Here is a 27,795-nt window from a genome sequence, read left to right on the forward strand (position 1 = left end):
ACCCACTTAGTTAAAGATGTAACACAACTTTCAGAAATAAACAGAATTCCTCTCACACTTAATTCTCCTCTGAAGACAAAGCTGTATTTTGAGTGTTTTACCTGCATTGTGTGTTTTCTTTAAACTTTATTTAAAAGCCTCATGTGGAAACGTTTTGTCAATTATCACTTCCAACACTAAAAAAAGGTGCATCTGGTTTTGTGCATTATTGTATGTTGCACTTCTAATGCACTCCTCCGTGTCAAATAGCATTAACCGAAAACAAACAAGAAGCAGATTTTTATTCCACACTTTTGATGTTTGAAAGAAACTGGAAAACTCAAATCAAGGCCTTATTAAATTGCCCGTCGTGCATACTTTTGCACTCAAGTGAGGAAATATAAACACACATCAAAATAAAAAAAGTTATTAGCTTCAAGGCAGGACTGTTAGGCCTCTGTTACACCTCGTCTTCAATGTAAAACGCACTGAGACTGAACGGTGCGGCGAAAGTTGCTCCGCCTCTGAGCCGGCATCAGGTAGTCACAGAGGAGTAACGGCATCAGTGTAAAAGGTGGAGCTGTCAGGGTGAAAGCGTGCTGTGTGTTTGTATGGGAAGCCTGCGCTGTTTGTCGACACGTTGTGTGCCTTTTGCCTCTGTGACGCCGTCTCTAAACCAGAATATTTTAGGGTTTGTCAAACCTTGTTTTAATGTGAGAATTATATCTTTAAGAAGACTTTCTTCACCTCTCTAAAATCACACAGGTCATACAATCTGTATTCCTCTTTTGTCTTTATTTTAATCTGCCAACCTCAGCAGCTTGAGGCAGAGTGAACTTTGTAAAAGTACAACTGTAGATCTTTGATTTCTAGACGAAGAAGCAAGATGTTTCTTTTATGTATAAATGTTCCCTTTGTGTGCCTCCAGCTCTGATGTGCATCGTTAAACCTGACGGGCCTCCTCAGCTGTGTAAAACAGACGAGATAGGAGAGATCATAGTGAACTCTCGCGCTGGAGGCAACATGTACTACGGCCTGCCTGGAGTCACCAAGAACACCTTTGAGGTATGAAAGCAGAGTAACATCTCTAACCCTTCTGTGCTTATTCAGTCTAATCAATCAGAAATTAATTTATTCTATGTTACGCCCCCCTCTTTTCTGTGTGTGTATCATCGTGTTCAGGTGATACCCGTAAATGCCAATGGAGTTCCTATTGGAGAGATTCCTTTTGTGCGCTCAGGACTCCTGGGGTTTGTCGGCCCTGTGAGTAGGACTGTTTTATTACAGGGAAACATGTGTGATAAGTTGAGACTCGCCTCTCTCTCTCTTTCTGAATGGGTCTTAATATCCACAGCATAATGATCTCACTGTGTGTGTGTCCTCTGCTGCGTACAGGGCAGTCTGATCTTTGTGGTGGGGAAGATCGAGGGTCTGCTCATGGTGAGCGGACGCAGGCACAACGCTGACGACTTGGTGGCCACCGCTCTGGCCGTGGAGCCGGTGAAGACTGTGTACCGCGGGAGGTGAGGAGAGGAACGAATTCTTCTTTAGACAAAGTGTTTAGAAAGAGGATGAGCTTCTCTCTGGGTGAAGTGTGAATCTGTTTTTATCGCTGCTGACACCTGGTGGTACAAAGGAGACACAGCAGGCCTGAAACAAGGCATGACAGGATGTGGAGTTAACATATAAACAACTAAATGCATTTAAACTGCTTGTGTAACTTCTACTCAATAGTCTTCTATGTTTTTGCCCCTCAGGATCGCTGTGTTTTCAATCACAGTGTTCTATGATGAGAGGGTTGTGATTGTGGCGGAGCAGAGGCCGGATGCAAGCGAGGAGGACAGCTTCCAGTGGATGAGCCGAGTGCTTCAGGTAAACCTGAATTAAAATATGTACTTTCGTTTTTCTATCAGGTCTTGTGCTGATTGTCGCTGGCATACAAACTTGTTTTGTAGTCTTAATGATCATTTCGAATTTGTCACTTCCTGGAAAACATTTGGAGATGTTGATGACTCATCCTGCGCTCGGGGCGTTTGAAACGGTTGCTCAAATTTTTATGTCCTTCCCCCCGACACAAAGGAGCTACGAGCTAGCGTAGCTATGGGTCGTTACTGTGTTTGTGTTCGATTTTTCTCACATTCAGTGCAAAACTCAAACATGGTAAATCATTTTCTTTCAAAATAATCTTGAATGTTGGGGATGTAGGAAGTGTTGCATTACTTCTGCTTTTCTGTGCAGGCTATCGACAGCATCCATCAGGTGGGCCTCTACTGTCTTGCTCTGGTCCCGGCCAACACCTTACCTAAAACCCCCCTGGGTGGCATCCATATATCCGACACCAAACAGTTCTTCTTAGACGGAAACCTGCACCCCTGCAACATCCTCATGTGTCCTCATACGTGCGTCACCAACCTGCCAAAGCCCCGGCAGAAGCAGCCCGGTAAGTGACGCATATCTTCAACACAGGCAAATATTTAAGAAATCGCTGAACATTGTGATCTCAGAAGAGGCATGCTATGAAGTCTTTATTGTTACGTAACGCACATGTAACAGTTTCTGTATTTGGAGGAGGGATATTCTTGCTGTGTTGGCCCTGGCTTTAGAAGGTCAGCAAATGTCATAACAACACCTACACGTAACAACAAAAAATAAAACTAATCAACAACAAGGTGATGTGAAACAATATGCTACAACTGCAAGAAAATTGTTGTTAAGTTCTTTCATCCATTGCTCCTCTTTCCATTCGCACACATTTACTGTGTACACGTCACGCAGCCACGTTTACACTTTGCACTTATTAACACGGGATTAGTTCCATTACCAGACTTCTGTATTTCCTAAAATAGTAATGCTGTCTCAAATTTTGTAACCTCCACAAGCTGCTTTATAAATATTATAAGCATCAATTTTTCCATCATCTGCGTTTCTCTTGTAGTCGGCGTCGGCCCTGCGTCGGTGATGGTGGGCAACCTGGTGGCGGGGAAGAGGATCGCTCAGGCCTCAGGGCGGGACCTGGGCATGATCGAGGACCAGGATCTAGTTAGAAAGGTATCACTGAAAACAAACTCTGTATCAAGGAACTTTTTAACCACACTCCTGTTGTCGAAAGAGCCCCGTGCATGTTGATCAGACTCAGCTGGAAACTTGTGCATGTGTGATTATGGTAAATATTTAGAGACTGAAGCTCAGCCACAGCTCAGTTTAATAGATGTAAAAACATCTGGACTCTTCTCTTTCTGCTCTCCTCTCTCTCTGGATGTAGCTCTGTATGTGGCCCACTGTGATGGTAAGGATTACGGCCCCCCCTCTGGCATCTTCCCCACACCTTTGTTTCTTCTTGTCATGCGCGTATTTATATCCTATTGTGGTTTTTATTTTGCGTGCTTGTATGAAAATGTGACATGAACACAAATATGCATGTTTTATTCATAAATGCACCTTCTGTAGCCTTCTTTGTTTTACTGCAGTCGTACTGTTCTCATCCTAAGTTATTATTCATTAATTTAAGAGCTGGATTGGCTCAGAGTGTGTGGTATAAATTGTTCGCACATTGGCAAGCGGACAGCTTCATGCAGTGTCTGAGCATCACTTCATTTAGTTCTATTAAGTTGTTCTTCCATCAGCGAAATCTCCTCCCTGTGCAACCGCTCAGTGGTTGTCTTTGTAACAATGTATATATACAATTAATCTGACCTGATCATTTCTTGTTTTAATTTCAGCATCAGTATTTGTCAGAGGCTCTACACTGGAGGGCACAGACAGACCCGGACCACGTCCTCTTTGTTCTACTTAATGCCAAGGTACCAAACTGATCTGTTCACTTTGACTAGAAATTCGGAAATATTGCTACATGTGTTTCCGGTGACCTTGTATCTCTTCCTCTGTGCATTATTCCTGTCCTTCAGGGTGTCACGGTTGGCACGGCGACCTGCGTCCAGCTTCACAAGCGCGCTGAGAAGATCGCTGCGGCGCTCACTGAGAAAGGAAGCATCAACACCGGAGAGAATGTCGTGCTGCTCTATCCACCCGGTGGGTTCCTCCTCTGGCCTCCTTTCTCCATCTGCATATTACTCTTATTTAGTTTTATTATCATGAGACATGGATGGCTTTCTCTTCTTTTTTTATGTACTCCTCTTCTGTCCTCCATCTTTCTCTCAGGCATTGATTTGATAGCTGCCTTCTACGGCTGTCTCTACGCTGGACGTGTTCCTGTAAACGTCAGACCTCCACACCCTCAGAACCTGGCAGCCACGCTGCCGACTGTCCGCATGATTATTGATGTAAGTGTGTGTGCTATTTTGTGCATGTATGTGTGATGTATTCTCATTGATTATGCTTATTAATGGAGTCTTGATATCAACCTTGTGACATTTAAACCACCTTTGATGACAAACTCAAAAACTAGTGGTGTTTTTTTTTTTCACAAAATGACTGACGCTGATTGTTTAGTTACTGAGCACCATTTTTCAACCATGTTAGACCCCCTCAGTCCCATCAAAAAAAGTACAAACAATTCGTCATTCATTCAAGTGTTTGTTCAGTACAAAATCTGTATCACATGCCTTAAAAAAGTCTATCAAACAGAGTCCAAACATCCAGGGTGAGTTGTCTTAAGGTTGTCAGATTGTGTTGTGTGTATGCATTTATGTGCGTTAATGACTTCTAGTAGCTTTATTCAGTTCAAAATGTTTTTCTCTTTTGCTTTGTTACCAGGTCAGTAAAGCTGCATGCATCCTAACCACTCAAAACCTCATGAGGACTCTGCGCTCAAAAGAAGCCGCTGCCTCTGTGAACATTAAAACTTGGCCGACAATCATTGACACAGGTAAGACTCCAAATTACGTACGCCTCTTTCATCGCAGGCGTTTAACTTGTCACAGTGGAAAAATCACAGCTGTTAGTAAAAGAAGCTGTTATTCGTGCTTTTCCCAATGTGACAAGTCAAAATGTATAAAATGGTAATGTCTCATTTACTGGTTAAAACTTTAACATATGTGAATACTGCATAGAAATAGTTGATGCCTCTTATAATGGTTTATTAACAGGACTTTTGCAAATCAGTCCAAAGCAAAAAAGCAACTAGTGGAAATTCCTCCTTATTCTATTTGCTCAAAGTATACTACATGATAATACATGCGTTGTTCAAAGTTTAAAGTAGCTGACTTTCTCATAAGTCGAATATAAGACAGTAAAATTGTCTCATCAGTTGCAGGCAGACTCCGTCATAGTGTGTGTAAAGCTTGTGGTGTGTTTAGTGCTTAGTTCTGTCAGAAACACTTGGGTCAGCTACTGTGGACTGTTTGCAGCATTAAGACAAACAGGAAGTAGGACATTTCTCCAATTACACAAATAGCTCAGTGGGCAGACGAGTGCTCGGTGCACTTTGCTTGGTCGCTTCTTTCAGCTTTCTGCATGTCCACTTTGTTTTCCCCTAAACACTGAGTATGAATATTGTATTCTCTCTGCACAGCTCTTCCTATCAACATCAGAATTTGAACGAGTTGCACAAACAATATATGATGATTCTAGTGTGACTATCTGAGAGCTAGAGTTAATGTATGTGATGCATATGGAAATAACATTTCATTTTTGCTTAACATACTTTAATGATAACTTTCCTGCACGCTTCCTGTTTGCAGATGATCTTCCTCGCCGCCGGCCTTCACAGATCTATAAGCCGCCCACAGCAGAGATGATTGCTTATCTGGACTTCAGTGTGTCCACCACAGGCATGCTCACCGGGGTCAAGGTGAGACAGAAAAGTTTCTCTCTTGAGCCAAATCCTAAATCAACATGCTGTTACGTATGCAGCTGCTGAGCTCTTACATGTCTTTCTCCCTCATTTATAAGGCCTACATGCTGTAGTGGAGCGTTAAGCGGCTAAATACTTTGATCTACTAGTGAGTGAATAATGGACTCCAGGTGGCCAGCAACATAACACCAACTGGATGATAATGTTGCTCTATAGTCACTTAAAATGCAAATAAGCCGCAGTTTCTATCAAGTTTGCCATATAAACTTCAAAGGTCATTCATTATACGTAAATGTTGTGTCAATATCATATTTTTGTGCTAAACTGCTGTTTAAAACAACGATCTGTGTATCATTCTTTTACTGGCTAAACAAAATCAATGCATCATCTCACATTACTCCATTGCAAAGAAAATGTTCATCAATGTAAATGTCAGTTGTCAGGCCACACCTTGCAGCCCAGTTCTTACTACAAAATCTAAGTCCATTGAGAATCAGTTAATGCTGACAGATATGTGTTGGACCTATGATCTTTGAAGTGGTTGTCACCATGAGACTTGTGGCTTTTAAGACTCCAAAACCTGCTGCAACCACTGTCTAATTTTGTGTATAGACATATAAAGAAACATTATTCTGCAGAAGAATGATGAATATTTTTATTTTCCTTTATAAAAACAGTGACGATCAGTGACCAGCGTGTGGTTTGATCATTCAGTCAGGAGTAAGAGAGCTTCTCTTTGTTAGAGAGTCCAGTCAAACATCTATTGTACAGCCGGCCTGATATAACCTCTCCAGGTAATGCTTTATGACCTTTGCCAGATCACAGTGAGTGAATTGAAAATTGTAGGCTGTCAAACTGAGTAAGACAATCAAGGCTTTATAAAGCTGCCATTGTACACTGATGTTCAAAATATACAGTGAGAAGTCCATCATAGAGGACAAAATAAAGCTCCACTTAGCAATGGACTGACTACTTAATGGGCCTTGCAGGCATATGCCAAAGGGCCAGAGCCTCTGTTTGAAGTGACTGTTAACATTTCTTGTTTGAGAGTCAATAAAAAAACAACACAATGACCACAGAGAGACACAATATGACTACAAAGAAACAACAAAGAAATTAAAGGGACAAAAAACAACTACAAAAAGACTCAAAACAACTGCAAAAAAACACAAAAATGACTACAAAGAGGCACAAACGTCTACCAAGAGATGCAAAATGTTTACAAAGAGAAAAACATTACAAAGGGACATAAAACAACTGCAGAGTGATGTCACAGAACATAAAACTACCACAAAGAGACAAAATATGACTACAAAGAGACTCAAAACAACTACAAAGTAACACAAAAATGACCACAAATAGGCACAAACGTCAACAAACAATGCAAAACATTTACAAAGAGACAAACCATTCCAAAGAAAAATAAAACAACTGCAAAGAGATGTCATACACAAAGAAACACAAAAATGACCACAGAAAGGCACAAATATCTACAAAGAGATGCAGTACATCTACAAACAGACACAAAACGACCACAAAGAGGCACAACATGACTACAAAGAGACTCCAAACAACTGCAAAGAAACACAAAAATGACTTCAAAGAGGCACAAATGTCAGCGTAGAGATGTAAAACATTTACGAAGAGACACAAAACAACTACAAAGACACAACATGACTACAGAGAGACTTCAAACAAGAACAAAGATACAAGTGTTTTACAATTACAAAGGGACACAAAACATCTGCAACGAGATGTAAAACAAACACAGAGACCCAAAATGCCTTCAAATGACTCAACGGTGAGTCTTTCACCGATGTAGAACGGATGGGAGGCCTCTTACATGCCGCAATGCAGGGACAAGCCATGTCCCATTGCAAAGGATATTTTACTGTCAGATATAAAACGAATCATAGAGTACAATTAGACACAACTGTGAGACCAGGAAAGTAAATCAGAAAATATAATCAATCAAAGTCCTGGAAGAGCATCAAACTTCACAGAATGATGTGTGACATGTTCCTTTGAGTGTCTTATGTGTGTTCGTGTGTGTTACAGATCTCTCATGCAGCCGTCAGTGCTCTCTGTCGCTCCGTGAAGCTGCAGTGTGAACTGTACTCCTCTCGCCAAATAGCCATCTGCCTGGATCCTTACTGTGGTCTGGGCTTTGTCTTGTGGTGCCTCGCAAGGTACCGTAAACCAGCACATTACAACACATACACGCTGTGAACTACAGCTTTCGTCTCTTTGGTGTCGTTAATCCACTTTATCGCCTTCATGTTTTGTCTTTCAGTGTTTACTCAGGTCACCAGTCCATCCTGATTCCTCCCTTCGAGTTGGAGAGCTGCTTGTCTCTGTGGCTGAGCACGCTCAGTCAGTACCGTATCAGAGACACCTTCTGCTCCTACTCTGTCATGGAGCTCTGCACTAAAGGGTTGGGGACTCAAACTGAGTTACTCAAGGTGAGACCTGCATGTGCAGAGAGAAAATCACAAATGACTATTGATTACTTTTCGAGCATTTGACCCCTTGACGTTTGTGTGTTTCAGGCTCGGGGTGTGAACCTATCGTGTGTGCGGAGCTGTGTGGTGATAGCAGAGGAACGGCCTCGCCTCGCCCTCACGCACTCTTTCTCCAAGCTGTTTAAGGACGTGGGGCTGTCGTCCAGAGCCGTCAGCACTGCTTTCGGGTCGAGGGTTAACCTGGCCATCTGCCTGCAGGTACACAAACCGACTTTAATCTGGCTTCGTATGGAAGTACACTTTATATTAAACGTAGAGGAGAACATGTGGGACCTGTACGTACCTGTTCTTTGTGTGTTACAGGGCACCACTGGTCCTGATCCCTGTACAGTGTATGTGGACATGAAGTCCCTCCGACATGACAGGTAAGAACACATCCCATACAAATCTCTTGACACCTTATCAGCATAAATAAATAATGTTTCTGACTTTGTGACTTTTGCAGAGTGAGGCTGGTGGAGAGAGGAGCTCCTCAGAGTCTTCCTCTCATGGAGTCTGGCAAGGTGAGATGTTACATACAGTATGTACGCAGATGGTATAGTTCAGTCAGTGAATTCGTTTGTGAAAAAGTTGCATTACTCATTTGTTTCATCTGCAGATCCTGCCAGGTGTTCGGGTGATTATCGTAAATCCAGAGACCAGAGGTCCACTCGGAGATTCTCATCTGGGCGAGGTGAGAGGAAGCTGTGAATATGTGCTGTCATTTTGTGATAACATGACAGAAGGGAGTGTAAAGGCTTCTTATTTTTCAAGCCAGCAGTGACTCAGTGTGTGCTCTTCCCTCTCTTAGATCTGGGTGAACAGCCCTCACAGTGCCAGCGGCTACTACACCATCTACGGAGAGGAGAGTCTACAGGCCAACCACTTCAACACCAAGCTCAGCTTTGGAGACCCGCAGACCTTATGGGCCAGGACGGGGTACCTGGGCTTTGTGAAGAGGACCGAGCTGCTGGACGCCAGTGGGGGTAAATAGATTTGCTTCCGTCTTAATGAGTTTATGATGAGAGAGGTTGTTTATTACAAACATTTTAAAATGGCTCACAATTTTTTCTTCGACTTTGTCTGCACGTTTTTCTTACGGGATAATGTATCCATTCTGCGTTCAGATCGACATGACGCTCTCTTTGTGGTGGGCTCGCTGGATGAGACCTTGGAGTTGAGAGGGCTGCGTTACCACCCCATTGACATTGAAACCTCAGTGTCGCGGGCTCATCGCAGTATTGCTGAGAGGTGAGAGTACTTCCACACTTTATTAATGGTTCCAGGATGCTACATATTGACCAGTAATATTAAAGCTAGAACATATGTGCACCAATCACTAAATTATAGAATAATAACACTGTGTTTATTGTGCTGAAATATGCACAGGGGTTTTGTTCTGTAAAAACTGATATTTAAAGAACACTAGATTTTACTATTTGCTCAGGTTTATTTTGCAGTTTTTTTTGCTGGCTGTCATACAACATTTTTTGACAACATGCGAAAATCCCTGCCTTATTTATCCCATGACAATCATTCAGGCTTTAGTAAAGATTGGTAAAGTCATAGTTTGACATTTTGGGAAATACATGTATTAGAAGCGGATTGATACCACTCTAATATGTACATTAATTTAAAGCGACAGCTAGCTGCCGGTTAGCTTAACTATGAGCAAAAATGGGAAACAGCTAGCCTGGCTCTGTGTGAGGGTACAAACATTAGCCAACCAGATCATTAGAAGTTCACTAATAAACTAATAATAAAATAAAATAATAATGTGTCATTAACATGTTGTCATTTTTAAACTTGCTTTTATTTTCACAGACCCATGCTAGCTAAGCTAACAGCCTGTGTTTTTTTTACCCACAGTGCTGTGTTTACGTGGACCAACCTGCTGGTGGTGGTGTCAGAGCTGTGCGGTTCAGAGCAGGACGCGCTGGACCTGGTGCCTCTGATAACCAACGTGGTCCTGGAGGAGCACCACCTCATTGTGGGCGTGGTGGTTATCGTGGACCCCGGGGTCATCCCCATTAACTCCAGGGGAGAGAAGCAACGCATGCACCTTCGCGACTCCTTCCTCGCCGACCAGCTGGACCCCATCTATGTTGCTTACAACATGTGAGAGCTTTGTGGTGCTCTGGGCTTGTTACACCAATCATCCACGGTCTGGATGCTTCTCCACCATCATCCCAGCATTCGACTGCAGCTTGGCAGATGGTTAAAAAGGAAAAGCATGAGCCACCCAGCCCTGTGCGACACCAGCATATCTCGGCCACTGCATGTCTGTGATTGGACCTGCCATGTTTGGAGTTGTTCACTGTGTTTTTAGATAGAATTTTGCAAATGAGACAGAAACAATGCACTGCATATAACAAAGAGGAAAAAAAAGCCCCCTTTGCACTTTTTTTGGGGAGGGCGAAACAACACACTCAACAGAAACACTTTTTAAATTAATCCATACTAATGTCTTTGTGAACATTCATCTTCGTATTCTGTACCGACCACCAACCTCTTAAAACACTTCCCCTTGTGTGTCTACACAGATTCCAAGAGCTACTAAACTTATATCAACAACTTGAAATATTTTCTACATGCAGCTTCTGAACAAGCGCACACATATGCATGCCCGAGCCCTTGTCATTTCTCACTAACACAGATGGATAAAAGAGGGCGGAGGAAAGCAGACCATTATTTAGAAAAACTTCTTTTGTCCCATGATAATGAAGCCAAATAGATTTTCACAACTTTCCTGCCCAAATATATTTCCTGCCTTATAAAACTTCAGCCATACATTCCTAACTTAATTTTTAATTAACCTATTATGAACGGCTGTTTATTCTCCTTTGGTTTTGACTTGTAGTGGCAATCCTGATATCCATAGGGATCAAAATAGAAGAGGAAAGAGGCCATATTCTGTACTGTACCTATAAAGGCCTGTTGTATTTTAGATACTGTACGTTATTGTATAGATATTTTTAATTGTACAAATGTATAAATGCTCAACTCGTCTCCCTCAGTTGATGGTTTATGGACGCAGCTGGGAGATGAAAACAGTAGCAGAAAGACAATTGTAAATAAGATTTAGCAGTGCTTTTGAAGCAGAATATTAACTGTATAATGGAGGGTAAAGGTGAATAAGTTTAAAGCATTGTTTGTCAGGATAGATATAACACTGCACTTTCTCAAAATATGTCTATTTTATAATAGCAATGAGGCATTATAAGAAGTGGTTCAGGCGCATATATTATTCTGTTGATCTTGCTTGTGGAGCTTTGGGAGTTTACAGGGAGGGCTATCACTGTTAATGCCAGGGACTTCCTGTCTGCAAATAAAAAAAAATACTGGTGTGAGGAGAAGGCTGATACCAATATCATGACTGTTTTCAGGTTACCAGATCTTTGTAAAAAATGTTCAAGAAAGGCCCACAATTGTCCCACATGTAATATCCACTACCATTGTACTCCGTATTGCTCACACTCATAACCCTCTCAGTTTTGTATTGCGTAATAGAGCAAGCGTTTGAGAGGGTTGGGCCCTTCCCTTTTCCTCTCCACACTCAAAGATCATCGAACCATGTTTTGTCTTTGTGCAACTTTGTGAAGAATTACGTTGAATTCCAACAGGACTGTTGTTGGCACTGTACGTCTGTAGTCAGTAGAGGCAAGTCATCATGATTACGTTCTGTCTTCATTCACTGGATTTAAAAGCACTTGTTAATGCAGTTGCAAAGCTGAGCCACACTTGAAACATCTTTAATTGGCCAAAAAAAAAAAAAGTGAAAAAGAAAAGGGTTGAAAAAAATTGCATTGTAGTATGTTTTTTTTTTTTCAATCTTGTGCTTTCCTTGTGTTCCTTGCCATAATTTATAAATTGTCTTTACTGGATTTTGCTGTATTTCAGTGATGAACCCTTTATGTCAACATGTAAATAGTTTTTATTTTTATTTTTGCAATTGTCCCATTTTAACACTCAATCATGCCAAACACGATATTAGAAAGATATTTAATCATCAACAGAAGTATGATCCATTGAATTATTGCACTTTGCACTGGTGGTACTAACAGTCATTTTCTACTGCGTGGACTGTTGATTCAAATACCCCCACTTCATGTCACATTAAATGTGGTAACCATTTTACAAATGTAATGTGTAACTTTTGGTTTTACCCAGTTTTAAGCCCACATCAAAGAAACACTCATACCACTTCATCTTCGCTTTAACATTGCATCTTATTTTTGCAGCAGATTGTTTGCATGACTCAGCCAAGCACAGAAGAAATCAGCTTGAGGCACGTCTCATCTCCAGGCACAAGTGGGGGAGACGTCTGTTTATGAAATTGTATATTCAGGGAACAACACTTACAACACAGGGATGGACCAGGTGGTCCCTTGGTGCAATCTGTGAATATAACCCATAAAATGTAGACGTTTATCAATACAAAACTCCTTGAAATTTAAGGCAGACTTTGCAAACCTAAAGAGCAAAAAGAGGGGTTACTGAGAACCATCTACCATCTACCTGCTTCGCTGGGAAGTCTACAAGGGCTTCCTTTGGTTTCCGCTCTTTTTCTCTGTCAGAGTTCTTACACACTATGCAATCCCAACGACAGTGCAATTTAATTTCAAAGCTTGCACAGTTTGGTGAAATAAACATGATGCTTATACATTTTGTACTAACTAAGAACAGAGGACTTATGAAATTTAACCAGTGGTGTACTTAAGACTGCTCTCTTCAGTTGTTCTATCAATAATTTGTGTATGCACCCTTGCTATGTTGTATATTAATTATTTGGTGAACTCTAAACAGCTCCATGTGGGCGTGATTAATCTTCAATGTTAGGGAGGTGTTTAAACTTATATAGTAAAGAACTCAAGGTGGTACACCCCTTCCCATTTTTCTCATTTATTTTCTATTTGGTTTGTTGTACTTTGTTTTATACTTTATGTAAAAGTAATACAGAATAAACAAAAGCATTTAATCAATACATGTGTCCTGATGTTTAGTAATGACACAACCGTGATTGAAATTAATCTCGTAGCATAGACTCGGAGGGATTTGGAAAAGTATAGACACTGACTCCTACCTAATCTAAAGTGTGCAGGCATCAGTCAGAGTAGTATTGAGGTATTTTGCTTGAGTACAAGTAAATAACAAAAGTTAATCAGCAAAATGTATCTAAAGTAATACCAGGAAAATATTTATGTTATAGGAATATTATTAATAAATCATTAATGTATAAAAAGGATTTTAGTGTTCCTGTTAGCTGATGCTAAACTGAATTTAAGGGCTTTGTTTACTGTAAGATAGTTAAATATCTAACAATGCCTCTCATTTTTTAAGATTTCACATATGATTTGAATTGAGTCTTAGTTGTCAAAAGTAACAGCAGCTGACAAAAAATACAGTGGAGGCAAAATTACAATAATTAAAAAAATTCAATAATGAAAGTTGTTAAGTAAGGTTAAATACAGTATAAAGAAGCATCAAATGAATGCTTGAGTAAAGCCCTGTGTGGTGAATTTGACAGATATTATCGTGCCACTACCAGTTGCTCAAACTATGTTCACCAATCACAATCAAGAGAAACAATTGCGTAATGCGTCTTTGCCAAGCAGCCCCGCCCACTTCCTTTGGGAAAAAAAGTAGTCAGCTATTTTTTTTTAGCTGACATCTTTGTATTTTTAGCTGTTAGCCATTATTGCTAAGTAACTTTTCAGGGTATCCCTTGGGTCAAAGTATATACACGAATTTCACGAGGTCCACGCCGTGAACAACAGCAGTTACGCGGCATTTGCAAAGGTAAATTTTGGCTGGCTAAGCGGTTAGTAAGTGCTTGTCTGGCTCTCTGCTCCGCTGTGGCGGACGGTAATGGCGGCTGTTGCTTCGTCAACTTCTCGCTGTTTTACGAAAAGGGAAGGTGTAGTTAGCTTAATGGCTCCCCGTATCGCTGACGTCTATTGACGCGGTAACTTGCGTGCCAGTGACAGAGTTACACATATTTGCTCATTGAGACAAAAGCTCATCCGTCCTGTGAACCAGAGTATCGAAACTTGGCGCGTTTGTAACACTTAAACAGTTGTTTTTAACGGTTTAAACTGGTTAACATCCGTTTAACTGAACGTTAGCAACCGTTAACTAGCAACAGCACTGTTGTCGAGGTCGAACATTCTAGCAGTAATGACTCAAAGCATAACTTTGCATTTCCTCTCAAAGCATTTGACTAGCTGCAATAAACTCGCCAAATGTTTGCATTTACTTAAATCATGAGAACAAAAAAGTTACCAGTATTGACTGTGGGGCCTAGCTTTGCTCCGTAACACCATGTTAACGTTAGTTGCATTGGCTAACACGACTGAAGCAAAGAGGAAGTCGATCTTTATTTAGCCTTAAGCTACTTGTTTAACTTTCGAAGCTAATGTTAGCTAAAGTAAGAAACTGTGATTTGATGTCACTTTAATGTGTTGGTGGGGAAGAGTTGTAAAGTAACTTTGATTAGCAAATAACGCCCACAGCGGAGTATAGCTTATTACATGCAGGCCACCCCGCAACAGTTGTGGTGATACATTAGCGCCATTGTTAAACAGTAATATTTATTTATTTGTTCTCAGTTACTATGGAAGAAGTACAGCAGGGCAGCAATGGCACTGATTCACAGACTGCCACCATTCCCACAACCATCACAGCCTCTCAGTTCTCACAGATAGCCCAACAGGTAACCAACTAATAGATCCCTTTCAAAAAAACATTAAAAAGTATCTTACATACTGCATTTTTATATTGCCATATTAGCTCTTTCGCTGCTAATACCACTGATCCACACTGTGTATGAATGCATTGATGAAAGTACACTTCTGATATGGGTATATATATTTAGCAAGTGTGTTTTAACTCTTAATAGTTATCCAAGGAGACATTCATGTTTGTTCTTAGCCAAGAGGCTTTCATGTTGCTCTAATCGTGCCAGGCTTTGTATCAAAGCTGTATTTGCTACCTTATCTTTAAATGTCCATGCATAAAAATGTATTTATTAATTTAACATTTGAAGTATTTAGAGTATTGCTTATTGGATCTAAGTCTAATTAGTCTGCTTTACGGGGTCTTACTTCTCTTTTGCTGAATATACTTGATGCATATTTATGTGACAGTAGAAAAAGACCTGTTTCAGTAAGTTCATAGTATAGAACCTGAAGCATACACTGCTGTAAAACTGTAAATGAGCACATGCTTAACCATATTGTGACAAGAATCATTATGTGTTTACTCCTCCCTTGTCATATCAAGTCACAAAGTTTTGGTTTTATAAGTTGTCTATGCTCAAGATATCAGCCAATTACAATGATGAATAAGTGAATTATTCCCAAATGATAAAAAAAATATTTTGAAATCTCCAAATTAAACATTTTTTAAAAACTGGAACGAAGCACTTCATCTCATTGTCTTGTGCGCATATTTGATTGTTTTTAACGCAATACAAAAAAAAGGATGAATTTGTAAATTAAAAATCTTGTGTTTGGATCTTTGCAGATGTCACTGGGTGGTTCTTCTGTGGCCGTTGTACAGCTGCCAGGGGGTCAGTTTCAGGTCCAAGGAGTGATCCAGTCTGCACAGTCGTCAGTCATTCAGTCCCCTCAGGGGCAGAGTGCACAGGTGAGACCACATGGTTTTCTTTGCCTTGTAATCATTGGTTCTAAAAGATGGCCTTTGTTTTATCAGTCGACTTTAGCTTCAATTCACCATTTTTTATAATTCTCAGTTGCACTTTGTTATTCCGACTCCCTCTTCCAAGATCCAGGGTTCAGACAGTGATGACTCACAGGATTCATCAGACAGCGGAGTTACTGCCCAAAACACGAGAGAAATTCTGGCAAGACGGCCTTCATACAGGTAAAAAGAAAAACTACGTTTTCAGACACCTCACACAAATAGCCTTGTGAGATGAATACTAACCCTTCTCCTCTCACCTTGAAGAAAAATCCTAAATGAACTTTCATCAGAGGAGGTGACGCACATTGAGGGGAAGGATAACAGTCCAGCCTCCACAGGAGTGACAGGTGTTACAGTACCCGCCACCCAAATCTACCAGACCAGCAGCGGCCAGTACAGTACGAACTTCTTCCTTATGTGGTACCTGACTGAAAAGGGTTGGGGCCCAAAAGTGGGGTCCATTGGCCTTTGCAATTGATAGTTTGATTTAATGGTTTATAAATTATAAGCCATTTAAATTCCTGCAAAGGGAAATTTAAGTCAGCATGATTATGAACATCTGTATTCTGATGTCATCTGTGTAATCATTCTAGTTACCATATCAGCTAATGGCACAATCCAGCTGGCGACTCCAGGGTCTGAAGGCATTCAGGGACTACAGGCTGTTGCCATGGCCAACTCAGGTGGAGCCCAGCAAGGCACCACCATCCTTCAGTACGCCCAGACGCCTGACGGCCAGCAGATACTGGTGCCTAGCAACCAGGTTGTCGTACAAGGTAAGGGTTTCATATTCCATTAAAATGTATCTTAATTCCTGAGATTTCTAACCCAGTTTTATTTGTTAAATTAGTCATATTTTTATTAGTGGATTCCAGCAAATGAAGAAGCTTAGAGGTGTAGAATAACTGTCTAGACATCATCAGTGAGATCTCTCAGGTGATGTTGTATGTGTGGCGGTGCTGTTAAGAGACCTGTTGTCATATTTACACTGTTGTGTCCCTCTCAGGTGCCGGAGGAGAGATGCAAACTTACCAGATCCGCACAGCCCCCACAGCCAGCTCCCTGCCTCAGACTGTAGTTATGACCTCTCCTGTGGGACTATCTCAGGGCAAGAGTGACGATCCAACGATGAAGAGGGAAATCAGGCTAGCAAAAAACAGGTATGTGTGCAGTTCTAGGAAATCAAAATCTTATAGCGATTTTTAAAAAATCAGGAAATTATACCAGAGAAATGCAATGTGTTTTCAGGTACATATAAACAATTTCAAATTCTACTGTTTATTATTATTATTATTATTATTGTTAACAAAACAAACCCCTCCTCCTACTTAGTTCAGTGACTCTGACAACCGCATGAAAAGATAGAGAGAGTTCAGTTGGAGTGCCACGTTTCTCACAAATAGACTTTTGGCTGCAGTTGTGTTTCTTTTACGGTATACCACCTACTGTTTCTAACGGTGTTTAAATGTATGTTTAGTCAGCTTGATCAGCCCGTGACAGTATCTACTGGAAACAAAATGCAATGCAAAGGAGGATCTTTACATGACAAACCAAGTGGACATAGTAAATTAGGGGTTTAAGTGCCTCTGTTGCTATAATTTTGTGGAGCACAGAAACAAGTAAATTTTTCATTATTTATTGTAAATGATCCTTGTTATAAAGTCCATGTTTTACTTGCACATAAGGCAGATAGGGATTTAGATAATCCTATGTCTCTTGTATTTTTCTTCTGCAATAGAAACAATATGTAAATAGTGACTTTCTGTGTGCACCAGTTGCATCATCTTTCAGTTTAATTAACTGCACTTGTTCCCCTTTCAGAGAGGCAGCTCGTGAATGTCGACGGAAGAAAAAGGAATATGTTAAATGCCTGGAAAACCGTGTAGCTGTTCTTGAAAACCAAAACAAGACCCTTATTGAGGAACTCAAAACATTAAAGGACCTTTATTGTGTGAAAACAGGATAAAATGTTTGAATAGAGGGAGAGGATTGGGTCAGGGTGTGGGAGCAGCACAGCTCAGCCATTTGGACATGAACAGGGTTTCTGGGAACACTTTATTTCAGGCTGAGATCCTCCTGTTTTTTACTGTTTGATATAAAGTGACTTGTGATGGAAGTAAGATATACTCAAGAAAAAAGAAATTGGCCATTTTTCCACCTGCTGTTTTTTAAAATTTGCTAATGCTATAACATTTATAGTTGTGTACATTTTTAATACTGGGAGGTTTGAAATTGTGAGCTTTAACTCTGAGTCTCAGTTTCTAAATGTATCCCTTTCCTTTTTTTCTTGTGTTCTTAAAAATGTTGCTGTCAGTTTTTTTTTTATCCTAACAGCATCTGCAGAATTTTGACTGTACAATTTCGACACAGACATAATTCCTCTTTATTTTGTAAACCAGCAATTCCCCTCATTTCCCTGCGAAGGGGATGTTACAATTGTCATTCCTTATTTTTGTGCAATGGAATATAAAGGGTAACAGAAACGCTGACATTGAGTGTGGTTTGTTTGGTTGTTTCTTGGCAGTTACTTAGACAATCAGGGAAAAAGAAGCACAGTGTCCAGGTAATATTTATTATGTACATCTTGGGAGGGAAGGGGAAGAAGAACAAACGGTGTAAGAAATGTTGCTGATTCTGTAAGTAAATAAATATATTTTCACTCAAAAAGCTGCAGTGGAGTTTTGTTGCGTGTACATGAAAATTATAGGCAGATCTAATACTTTGTTGTGTTTGCTCTGAGGCCACTTCTTCTACTAAATTTTAAGCTATATTTACAGATTTACGAATTTCATGTTCTCACAGATTGAATGCTTTTGGAAAAACATACAGAATATTTTGACCCATTGTTTTGTAAGGAGTGTTAATGGGGGACCTAATTCAATGTAAACAGATCTATTGTAACAAACTGTTAAGTAACTTAATATAAGGTAAAAATATTCCCATACTGAAAACATAGAATTTCTGAAGTCCATCATGCGGAAACATTTTCAGTCATTTAATGGAATACCCCATGATATGTGGTCTTATCATCAGAGTCACCTCTGGAGCCTCAATGTGTTTGAGGTTAAGTTCAGAGAAACCAGCAGCCTCTAGATCTTTCCATGTTGCTCTGGTAATCATGCATCCATCCCCGAGATAGTACCACAGGGGCTCGAGCACATGCTGGAAGAAGTAAGTCCAGGAAGAAGGATCAGAGACCACATGCTCTAAAAAGTAGAAGGCTCCGCCCTGCAACAGAGAGCCAACAAAAGTAGGTTATGTGGATAGGAGGGATAAGTAGTTTTTGGGGTATAGCTGTTCAGGTTAATTTAGCTCACACTACAAAAATGGGAATAACAGCAAATCTATCCCAGGGAGGAGTCTAGTTAAATGACTTGAATCACAGTGCAAATAGTAATGTAGCTTAACTACCAGCAAGCTTCTGCAAAATGTTAAACCAGTAGTATATTACACATAGTCCACAACTCCCCATAACTAGGAATATTTGGTGTGTATAGTGATTCTGAAGTTAATTCAATTGATTTGAATTCAGATGTCTGCAATGACTTGATGATCGTTCAGATATCTGACTGTGAGAGTAATGCAGCAAGGATTTTACAAGGAACATCTACAGTATAATGGCCATAGGTAGCCTAAACTTTTTTATACTTCATAAATTCTACATGCAGCATCATAACCAATGCTGTGGTACCCAGCAGGCACAGCAAATTGGGGACTCCTCTAAAACCAGAACCTCAAAGGGACCCCCAAAATTATCAAATTATTTCTATTATCTTATTTTATTGTGTAACATTGCCTTCCCGGAAGGAACATGTATCAACATCTACATTTAGTCTTTTATTGTTTCAGGTAAGCTAGCTTTTAGACAGGCTAGGTTTTCCATGTGCATCAAGTCATAAATAAACTATTCACTACAGTACTTGAAGGCAGCATACTGAACTTACAGGTTTGAGAATTCGCCGCACCTCGTGTAGCACCCGCAGCGCGTTGCTCACAGAACAGAGAACCAGGGTGCAGACAACCACGTCCACTGACTCGTCCTTCACTTCCTTCATGTCCTCCCCACGCGCCACTATAAACTTGTCATACGTCAAGTGCGTGTTTGCGTCCATGCTCATCCGCAGGTACTTCTCAAAGTGCGGGTTGGGGTCTGTGCAGACCACCGTGCAGCCGTACGGGTAAAACTTGAAGTTTGCCCCGCTGCCACAGCCGATCTCCAGCAGCCGCAGAGTGCCGTCACTGTTTGCAAATTTACCCACGTTTCGGAAAAGCTCTCTCTTCATTTCGTGCATCTTATGGTTGTAGGAAAATGTTATATTGTAGGCAAGCAAGGGAAATAGGCGTTTGTACATACCGTACAGGCCCGTGACCTCCATTAGATGTAATGGTAACGTTAACACTAAACAAAGTAGTCTGCATAATGTCATAAGGCAGGAGCTCATTTTCTTCTCCGCTAATCGTAAACAAAGCCTATTTGAAGACATCTTCAACCAGGCAACGTGAGAAGATCAAAAGATTACTCTTAATACCTGGACGACATTGTCCGTGTCGCACTTTTACCACGAGATGGTGCATGTGAGGCCTGGTACAACTTGCCTGTTTGTATCATTTCTATGCTCGTTGAATAGGTAAACAAAAACATGTAACAGGATTCAACCTTTCGCCACCATCACAATTAGCTTTATTACATCAATGAAATAGAAGCCCAAAGTTCAACATTAATAGACAGGAATTATCTAGCATCTCAGTAAGCTGCTTGGAGATTGAAAATGACAGATCATACAAACATTGAAATACTGTCTATTTTACAGTTTAACAGCAAGCAGAATTATAGTTGTGTGCTCTCTATGTAAAGGTTATATCTAATGATTATACTTTGTCTTCACAAGACACAAAAGGTTTTCGATTATAAAATTAAAATCATTATCAAAGTGAAAGGTGTTGTCTCTATTACTGTGGATTAATCACATCACAAAAGGAGACTAATTAAGTGCTCTGCAAAGTTAGACTCTGGTAAGGCTAAAGCTATAGTACTCATACAGAATCTATTTCACAGCATAACCCATGATGTGTGGTTTTATGAGGAAGATGAGCGGTGCGTCCACGTGTCTTAGTTTGAGATCAGAGAATCCAGCTGCCTCCAGATGCTTCCAGGTCTCCCGGGTTACTTCACATCCATCGCCAAAGTAGTACCAAACAGGCTGGAGAACATGTTGGAAGAAGTATGCCCAGGTGGAGGGATCTGCCACAACGTGCTCCATGAAGAAGAAGCCTCCACCCTGCAGAGCAAACATTTGTTGAGTGTGTTTTCCCCCCTTCCTTAGCACAAACAGGTTTTCATGATTACCCCGTCATGTTACATGGTTCATCTTTATTTCTGTAACATTTTACAAAAACTTTAACACTTGTTATTAATATTTAATTAAGTCTGAGTATATAGGCTGGCACATGTATTCAAACTGCATTATTGTTAACACAAAGGTGATAATATTGTTAATGATACATTTGCTGACAACTATGTAAATATAACCTTTGCTGATAACATAATAGTTCCACTGTCCTTATTTCACATCTGAGAATATAGGAAATTAAATATTTACAGAACCCAATGTGGACACTGCTTTAATGTGAGCACATAGACCAAAGGTTTACATTTACAATAAGCTTACATTAATCTATAACCAGTATGGTTATATGGTATTTGAATTTAAATACTTAACTAAAAGTACATTTCATACATTTTACAAAATATGATAAAGTCCTACTAAAACATATATATTTTGTTGATGTGAGTTTAGTGAGTTTATTATTATGTAGGGCTCTAAGTATCTTTCAATTCAATAATTGATTAATCTGCTGATTGTTTTGGTCTGTGCAAACAACCGTCAAAAAGTTCATATTTACCATCATCAATGGCAAAGATAAGCAGCTTTTCTTAGCCAGCAAATGTGACATTTTTTCTTGTAAAATGACTGGATCAATTTAGCATTTTTAATATAGTTAGCAGTCAATTTCTTTCCATAGATTAATCGAATAAACGTGGCAGCTTATTTTCAACTGTCACAGTTGCATAACAGTAGCAACATTAGAACAGTAGCCTGGATAACAGTTAGGCTATGGCTGCAAATCAGCATTTATTAGGACTGAAAAACAGGAGTAACAGATGACTCACTGGTCTCAGAATGCGGTGCACCTCTCGCAGAGTTTGGGGAATGCTGTTGACAGAGCAGAGCACCAGGGTGCAGACAACAGCGTCTACCGATTCATCCTCAATTGCCCCCATGTCCTCGCCCGATGCCACCAGAAACTTCTCATACGTGAGCTGGTCGTTCTCGGTTATGGAGGTCTTCAGATATTTCTGAAAGTTGGGGTTCGGATCAGTGCAGATCACCTTGCAACCAGCCAGATAATACTTGAAATTTGTGCCCGTTCCGCAGCCAATCTCCAACACTGTGAGCTGCTTGCCAGGCTTTTTAAACTCGGAGAGACTGCGAAACAGTTCGAGCTTCTTGTCGTGCATTTTCTTGTTGTACGATATAGAAAGCCGATATAAGCAAATCGGGAAGATGTGCTTGTATATTTTATACAGGCCGACCGCTTCCATCAGGTGAAGAGGCAAGCACAACACATTAACAACCAATGTGAAAAATCGCATTAGAAGAGCCATTTTGCAAACTGAAACTAGCGTGGCGAGTACCAGTGTCAACAGCAAGTTGTCAAGTTAGCTGACTTATATAGGTTCAGGGAGCTTGAATAGAAGGTCCGGTGAAATTTTCAAAATAAACGTTGACATAAAAAAAGAGTATATATATATATATAAAAAAAAGAACAGTGTTAATGAAGTAATAAGCTTCGAGAATACTGTTGTAAAACAATTAACGCTAAATCCAATATCCGCTTTTATTACCATTTCAGTACATATTATGCTTGTTTTTTGTTACTTTATTTAACAAATTCGAATTTACATGCTGTATTACGGCAAGCACAAGTATAAAACAATACATGAGAGTTGATAATAAATTATAACATAAAAACATATTGTGCTTGTGATTGTATTTTATGTTGTCACATCCGGTCACCACAGAAGCCACTAACTGAATTCAAATTCAAAGTGATGTTACAGTCGTTGGAAAGATGCCCGAAACCGAAAACTTCCAGCCTTGCACAACAGTTCACGCGGTAAGAGGCGTGACACTAAAACGAATTTATATAATAGGATCATTGCTATTTGCTTAGCTGACAGGCCTCAAGTGTTAGTTCCCTTAGTGTTTAACTTGTGTTAAGCTAGTTGCCTAAACTCAGTACAGTCTATATCTAGTGGACTCTCTTTAAGAGAAAAAGGCACAGACTGACTCAGCTTGTCTTTAGGCAATTTACTGTGCAACCCAAAGCGACAGCAACTTCCCTCGAAAAATCCCAAAGACTTAGAGGAAGTAAAGCTAACGAAAGTGCAAGGACCGCAGTATTTAAATACAAGCTATTGCCACTTGAGGGCAGAAGATCTCCTTAACTGGCCAACAAGCCCACAATCAGGTCAAAAGTAAGCTAACAACTGGCACTAGCAGAGAGGGGCTAACATTAACATTCATTTGGTATCATATTTCTGACAGCCTGTCCAATATCCACTTTTTTTTAAAAGCTCTATTCTCTCTTCAAAGAAGAAAAAATATAGAGACAGGTAGTTCTTGGCTCTTTATTAAGTAAGCTGTTTGACCTTCTTCCCTAGCTAATTTAATTTTAAAAAAATGGTTCTTCCTGTGTTGCTGTAATGTTAAACATCTGTTTCTTATAATGATGCTAAACCAAGCACTACATTTTCAGGCTGGGGAGCCAAAACATTGAGCTAAACAGACTAAAAAGGCTGAAAAGAAGTATTTGGTCAAAATTCTTGGTGTGGTTGCTGTTACAAGCAAACCATTACAGACATGCAGTTACTTATTCTTTATAATACTGTATTGAGTTGCGTCAGACTTGTAGCACTTCTTGTATATTGTCTGTCCAGTTTGTGGGACGTTCTTTATCTGTCAAGTCAGTCAGTCACTTGAGTTTAGCTGAGAATATGTTTAACTTGCTTGAGACCAGACTGAAAGCAAAAAGCCCTTTAACCAGACAAGAAGAGAAGCTGTGAGAACAGGCCTGTCTGTGGTTCAAATGTCAGGACAGTCGTTTATTAACTAAGAACGTCAACTGTACAGTATATGCTAGGTTTATCTACATTTTCCCTTATCTGACTTCACTTAAAAGCTTTAATAGATTGTGTCTAAAAAAAGATAACACTTGTTCATCTGATATTAATATTGTCACCTATAAATGAATGCTCAAATTGGCACTTTAACCTCATTTGACAAAACAATGTCAATTAAAGGTCTACTTGTTTGTTGACCGTATCTTAATTCTACATTCGCAGATGATGTTGGATAAATGGGATTATCATGTAGATGTTCAAACTCAAACAAGGTCTCATCCATGTTGGTTTCAAACTCTGGATTCACACTTCAGTCTTGACCTTTAAAACAATCTCAACTCAAGCTCCACTTACTTTACAGCTGTTGTTTAATTTTAAATGCAGTTAACTCGAGAACAGAGCCAAGAAGAACAAAATAAAAGTCACTTTCGCACTACTCATCAAGGGCTCAGTATTTAAGCTATACCATTGTTCATGTTGAGACCAGTCCTATACGAGGTGGGAACATTTACTGGAGCTAAATTTGCTGATTTATTTAAAGCATGTTTTAATCTTTTCCTCATTTTCAGCCATCTATATGTATCCAGGGGCTGCACGGTGGTGCAGTGGTTAGCAGCTAGAAGATTGCATGTTCTCCCTGTGTATGTGTGGTTTCCCTCCCTGTCCCCCACCGTCCAAAGAAATGCTCGTCAGCTTATTGGGTGAGTCTAAAATTCCCCGTAGGTTGGTAGGTGAAAGGTTGTCTGTCTCTATGTGTCAGCATTTATTGAGATGTAGGTTACATTCTTAATTATTTACCATGAAATGTACTGTAAGTCTGAACTGGAAAGCAGCTGAATGAATGAATACGTGTTCACATAAAAAACACTGGGTTAAAAATTGACCCAGCATGGTGTGACACAATGCATATGCAATACTGGGTTAATGTCTCAGTGTTATGTTATTTATTATCCAGCACCTTAACTTTAATTTTGTAACCCAGACTGCTAAAATCCATCGACACTTCGTGTGATTGAATAATTGTTAAATGTATTATATTTGTTCTATGCTGAGTGGTGTGCAGCTTTAAATGCTGCTGCCAGAAGGAATTCTGGGATTCAATGATCTTCTTCCTCTCAGAAAACATGGTCCAGTTTTTGCTGAAGGAGATAAGAAAGGAAGCATTGAGGCCCCTGTCCTTAGCCTCAACCAGCTCTTACAAAGGCTGCCTCTTACTTACTTTCTTTCCTTGACCTCTTGCTTTTTCATCAATAGAAAAAGAGGTTAGGATGTAATTTTTTTCGACTATTTGACCACAGCCTTTTTTGTGTGTGTTTGCCAACCATTTGCTTTTCTGCTGAACTTAAGCTGCAGTTCTGAACATTTCCACAAGATGGAGACATTGTTGGGTCACATTCAAAACACTGTCTATATAATCCTCCAACCTTGTATTATCAAGGGTGAAGCCTTTGAACAAAGGGTCACAATATGTTGGAAGTGATTTCCGTCAGTGTCTGATTGTGAGCAGTTTGTGTTTGTTCCAATAAAACTGCGCACACTTTTCTCCTCTTACAGACAACACTATTCAACATTTATGGTACAGCATTAACATTTAAAACTTGGCAAACCACACACACAGTCTGGTCAATGACGCATATCCAATTCTTTATTGTGTGTCTGTTCAAGACAGAATGAAGTGTGTTAATTAAATCATGAAGATGAACTGCTTACATTGCATTGCATTATATTAAGGACTATTACAACCAAACATAGGAATCCCACTGTGTAACAAATAATCATCATTAGGCTGGAAGCAGAATCTCTTAAGAAACTCAAATAGTTTTAAAAGATAAAGCCCCATTTTGCTTCTGAATTAACCACACAAAGCCATGCACTCTGCCTGCACCTTTAATTATAGTAGTGTATGATTTATTATCCTTTGATTTGTTTAAGGCCGACCTTTACAGGACGAGGCTACATGTGTACTATTTTGTGCTTACATCCCAGGTTTTAGGGGAAATACCAGATTATGGATCTTGACATGGTTTGGTCTGTTGTCAGCAGGGAATGTAATGTATGTGGTTGTAGTCGCAAGGTTTCAGTTACTCTAACAAGGCCTTTTTCACAGAAGATATTACAGCAGTAGTATAGATAAGTTCCCACTGTTTGCAAATGAAACTGAATGTGAATTATTTTCAGCTGCTTCAGTATCAGGCTCCTATTTGTTTTAAACCTTAACTCACACATTGATTAGTGACCGATTCAGGTCCATTCAACTAGACCGGTTTTACTTGGGAAAAACACAATGCAAAATGAAACAGCTTCATTGAATTCTATGAAAACTGAAACTATTTATTATTCAATAAATAAAATTATTATTTCTTTATTTTTGTTCATGCAACTACACCTGCAAAGCCTACACTGAAGTTGATTATAATCACACAAATAATTTCTTCTTTTTTATTATTATTAAACTTTAATTTATGACAGTATTGCAATTATGGTTCAATAGTGGGTGTATAGGTCGATTTTAAAAATATTTTATAGGTTACATAAACTCTCTTTATATGCCCAGAATTGTCTTGAATGTGTCTTGTTAGGGTCTAAATCTAAAACAACACTTTATTTTTTTACCACAGATAAAAATCAACAACAAATATTTTTCCAATCTCAAAACCAATCCCATCCAGAATATCAATGACTGCTGTTACATGAACACTGTTTTTTTTTTCTGCTTACGATGCTGCGGTCTCTTGTCCGTTATTGAAGCTAAAGGCATTTACCGACACTCCCTAACAATTTGCTGAGAGTCATCAATTATGCAGGGTAGCCGCACGCACTGGGAAGGAAGATAGCAGCAACAATATGGCGACAGCCGCAGTTACTCTCGTCTCTTTTCTACATCTGCAGTTCAGTGACGCCTGTCTGGATTTCTGTTAATGCGAGAAAAAGTAAGTAGACAATCTGTTTTCTGCTTTGCCTGAGATTATGTATCGTGGGATGGATCGCAGTCCTACTTTGTCGACTGACTGCATCCCAGTGCCGCAGAGCGGTCCCTCTCAGCATCTTTTCCTCGCCGTCTGTGGACGGCTCTCTGCCAGTCCATGGACAAACATGTATGCTGGGAAACACGAACTAGATAGGACGTGATTTTCAGCGTGAAAAGATGGATTTCTGATGCGAGGTGGTAGAAAACAGGGAGGCAGCTTGTTATTTTGGGTGTTGGCCTGCCGCTGGATGGAATGACATTTCACTGTGTCAGTATGGGAGACATACGCATACGGGATGGAGGAGAAGTGAGATCACGTCAAACTTCTCCGAGTGGCGACAATAACTCGCCTGCATGCTTCGAGTGCGTGAATAATGCGTCGCATGCAGAGTCATTTTAGGTAGCATTATTTTCCACTGCCATTATTTTATAACTATGGTAGTTTTACCCCCCGCACACCCGCCCCCATACTCCACCTCTTCGCCCCCCTCCCTCCCTCTTGGAGACTGTATTGCGTGAGGAGGAAGGTGCGTCTTTACTTTGGCAGTCCTCAAAGGGGCCGCGGCACCCATTTCTGGTATTTTCTCGCAGTATCCCCCATTTAAAAAATTCCCGATCTTGTTGACACTATAAAGCCGCATCATATGGAGCCTCTGGGTCTATGTCGCTTAAAATAAACATATACGGGTGTGGTATAGCCTTAAGG

The 27,795-nt window shown here is 40.0% G+C and overlaps 5 protein-coding genes across 7 annotated transcripts in view; 3 read left to right on the plus strand and 2 right to left on the minus strand.

Annotated features, from left to right (window-relative positions):
* Positions 1-13,214, plus strand: part of dip2bb (disco-interacting protein 2 homolog Bb) — a 43,024-nt gene extending 29,810 nt beyond the window's left edge. Inside the window, exons 19-38 of the mRNA XM_069677652.1 lie at positions 908-1,044; positions 1,162-1,242; positions 1,375-1,502; positions 1,737-1,851; positions 2,218-2,419; positions 2,915-3,027; positions 3,699-3,779; positions 3,885-4,008; positions 4,138-4,259; positions 4,693-4,804; positions 5,619-5,728; positions 7,790-7,920; positions 8,025-8,193; positions 8,281-8,451; positions 8,557-8,618; positions 8,699-8,756; positions 8,852-8,926; positions 9,044-9,218; positions 9,360-9,483; positions 10,102-13,214. Of these exons, the coding sequence (XP_069533753.1) occupies positions 908-1,044; positions 1,162-1,242; positions 1,375-1,502; positions 1,737-1,851; positions 2,218-2,419; positions 2,915-3,027; positions 3,699-3,779; positions 3,885-4,008; positions 4,138-4,259; positions 4,693-4,804; positions 5,619-5,728; positions 7,790-7,920; positions 8,025-8,193; positions 8,281-8,451; positions 8,557-8,618; positions 8,699-8,756; positions 8,852-8,926; positions 9,044-9,218; positions 9,360-9,483; positions 10,102-10,354 (2,543 nt within the window). The 3' untranslated portion in view covers positions 10,355-13,214. The remainder of the gene's footprint in view (positions 1-907; positions 1,045-1,161; positions 1,243-1,374; positions 1,503-1,736; positions 1,852-2,217; positions 2,420-2,914; positions 3,028-3,698; positions 3,780-3,884; positions 4,009-4,137; positions 4,260-4,692; positions 4,805-5,618; positions 5,729-7,789; positions 7,921-8,024; positions 8,194-8,280; positions 8,452-8,556; positions 8,619-8,698; positions 8,757-8,851; positions 8,927-9,043; positions 9,219-9,359; positions 9,484-10,101) is intronic.
* Positions 13,215-13,892: 678 nt separating this feature from the next.
* atf1 (activating transcription factor 1) lies at positions 13,893-18,589 on the plus strand. Of its 3 annotated transcripts, none has more exons than XM_069677820.1 (8): positions 13,893-14,031; positions 14,841-14,944; positions 15,757-15,879; positions 16,019-16,116; positions 16,201-16,334; positions 16,530-16,712; positions 16,943-17,096; positions 17,758-18,589. In XM_069677820.1, the coding sequence occupies exons 2-8, from the start codon at positions 14,846-14,848 to the stop codon at positions 17,900-17,902; spliced, it is 936 nt and encodes a 311-aa protein (XP_069533921.1). In that variant the 5' UTR covers positions 13,893-14,031; positions 14,841-14,845; the 3' UTR covers positions 17,903-18,589. The 3 variants fall into 3 exon arrangements, with proteins under 3 accessions (XP_069533921.1, XP_069533922.1, XP_069533923.1); XM_069677821.1 differs by having other exon boundaries at positions 16,025-16,116; XM_069677822.1 differs by lacking the exon at positions 14,841-14,944.
* Positions 18,590-18,927: 338 nt separating this feature from the next.
* LOC138606305 (thiol S-methyltransferase TMT1A-like) lies at positions 18,928-20,378 on the minus strand. The gene is made up of 2 exons (XM_069678770.1): positions 19,881-20,378; positions 18,928-19,164 (listed from the first exon to the last, which is right to left on the minus strand). The coding sequence occupies exons 1-2, from the start codon at positions 20,376-20,378 to the stop codon at positions 18,928-18,930; spliced, it is 735 nt and encodes a 244-aa protein (XP_069534871.1).
* Positions 20,379-20,600: 222 nt separating this feature from the next.
* Positions 20,601-22,630, minus strand: LOC138606017 (thiol S-methyltransferase TMT1A-like). Its single transcript, XM_069678476.1, has 2 exons — positions 22,109-22,630; positions 20,601-21,215 (listed from the first exon to the last, which is right to left on the minus strand). Exons 1-2 carry the CDS (start codon positions 22,601-22,603, stop codon positions 20,982-20,984), a joined length of 729 nt encoding a protein of 242 aa, XP_069534577.1. The 5' UTR covers positions 22,604-22,630; the 3' UTR covers positions 20,601-20,981.
* A 4,324-nt stretch (positions 22,631-26,954) lies between these two features.
* The window catches only part of scn8ab (sodium channel, voltage gated, type VIII, alpha subunit b), a 54,209-nt gene continuing 53,368 nt past the window's right edge, over positions 26,955-27,795 (plus strand). Inside the window, exon 1 of the mRNA XM_069677565.1 lies at positions 26,955-27,051. The gene's annotated coding sequence lies outside the window, so the exon portion shown is untranslated. The remainder of the gene's footprint in view (positions 27,052-27,795) is intronic.

This window comes from Semicossyphus pulcher, unplaced genomic scaffold (assembly GCF_022749685.1).
Source record: "Semicossyphus pulcher isolate SPU_LCO1_2020_fin unplaced genomic scaffold, fSemPul1.0.p SCAF_3, whole genome shotgun sequence".
Classification (NCBI taxonomy): domain Eukaryota; kingdom Metazoa; phylum Chordata; class Actinopteri; order Labriformes; family Labridae; genus Semicossyphus; species Semicossyphus pulcher.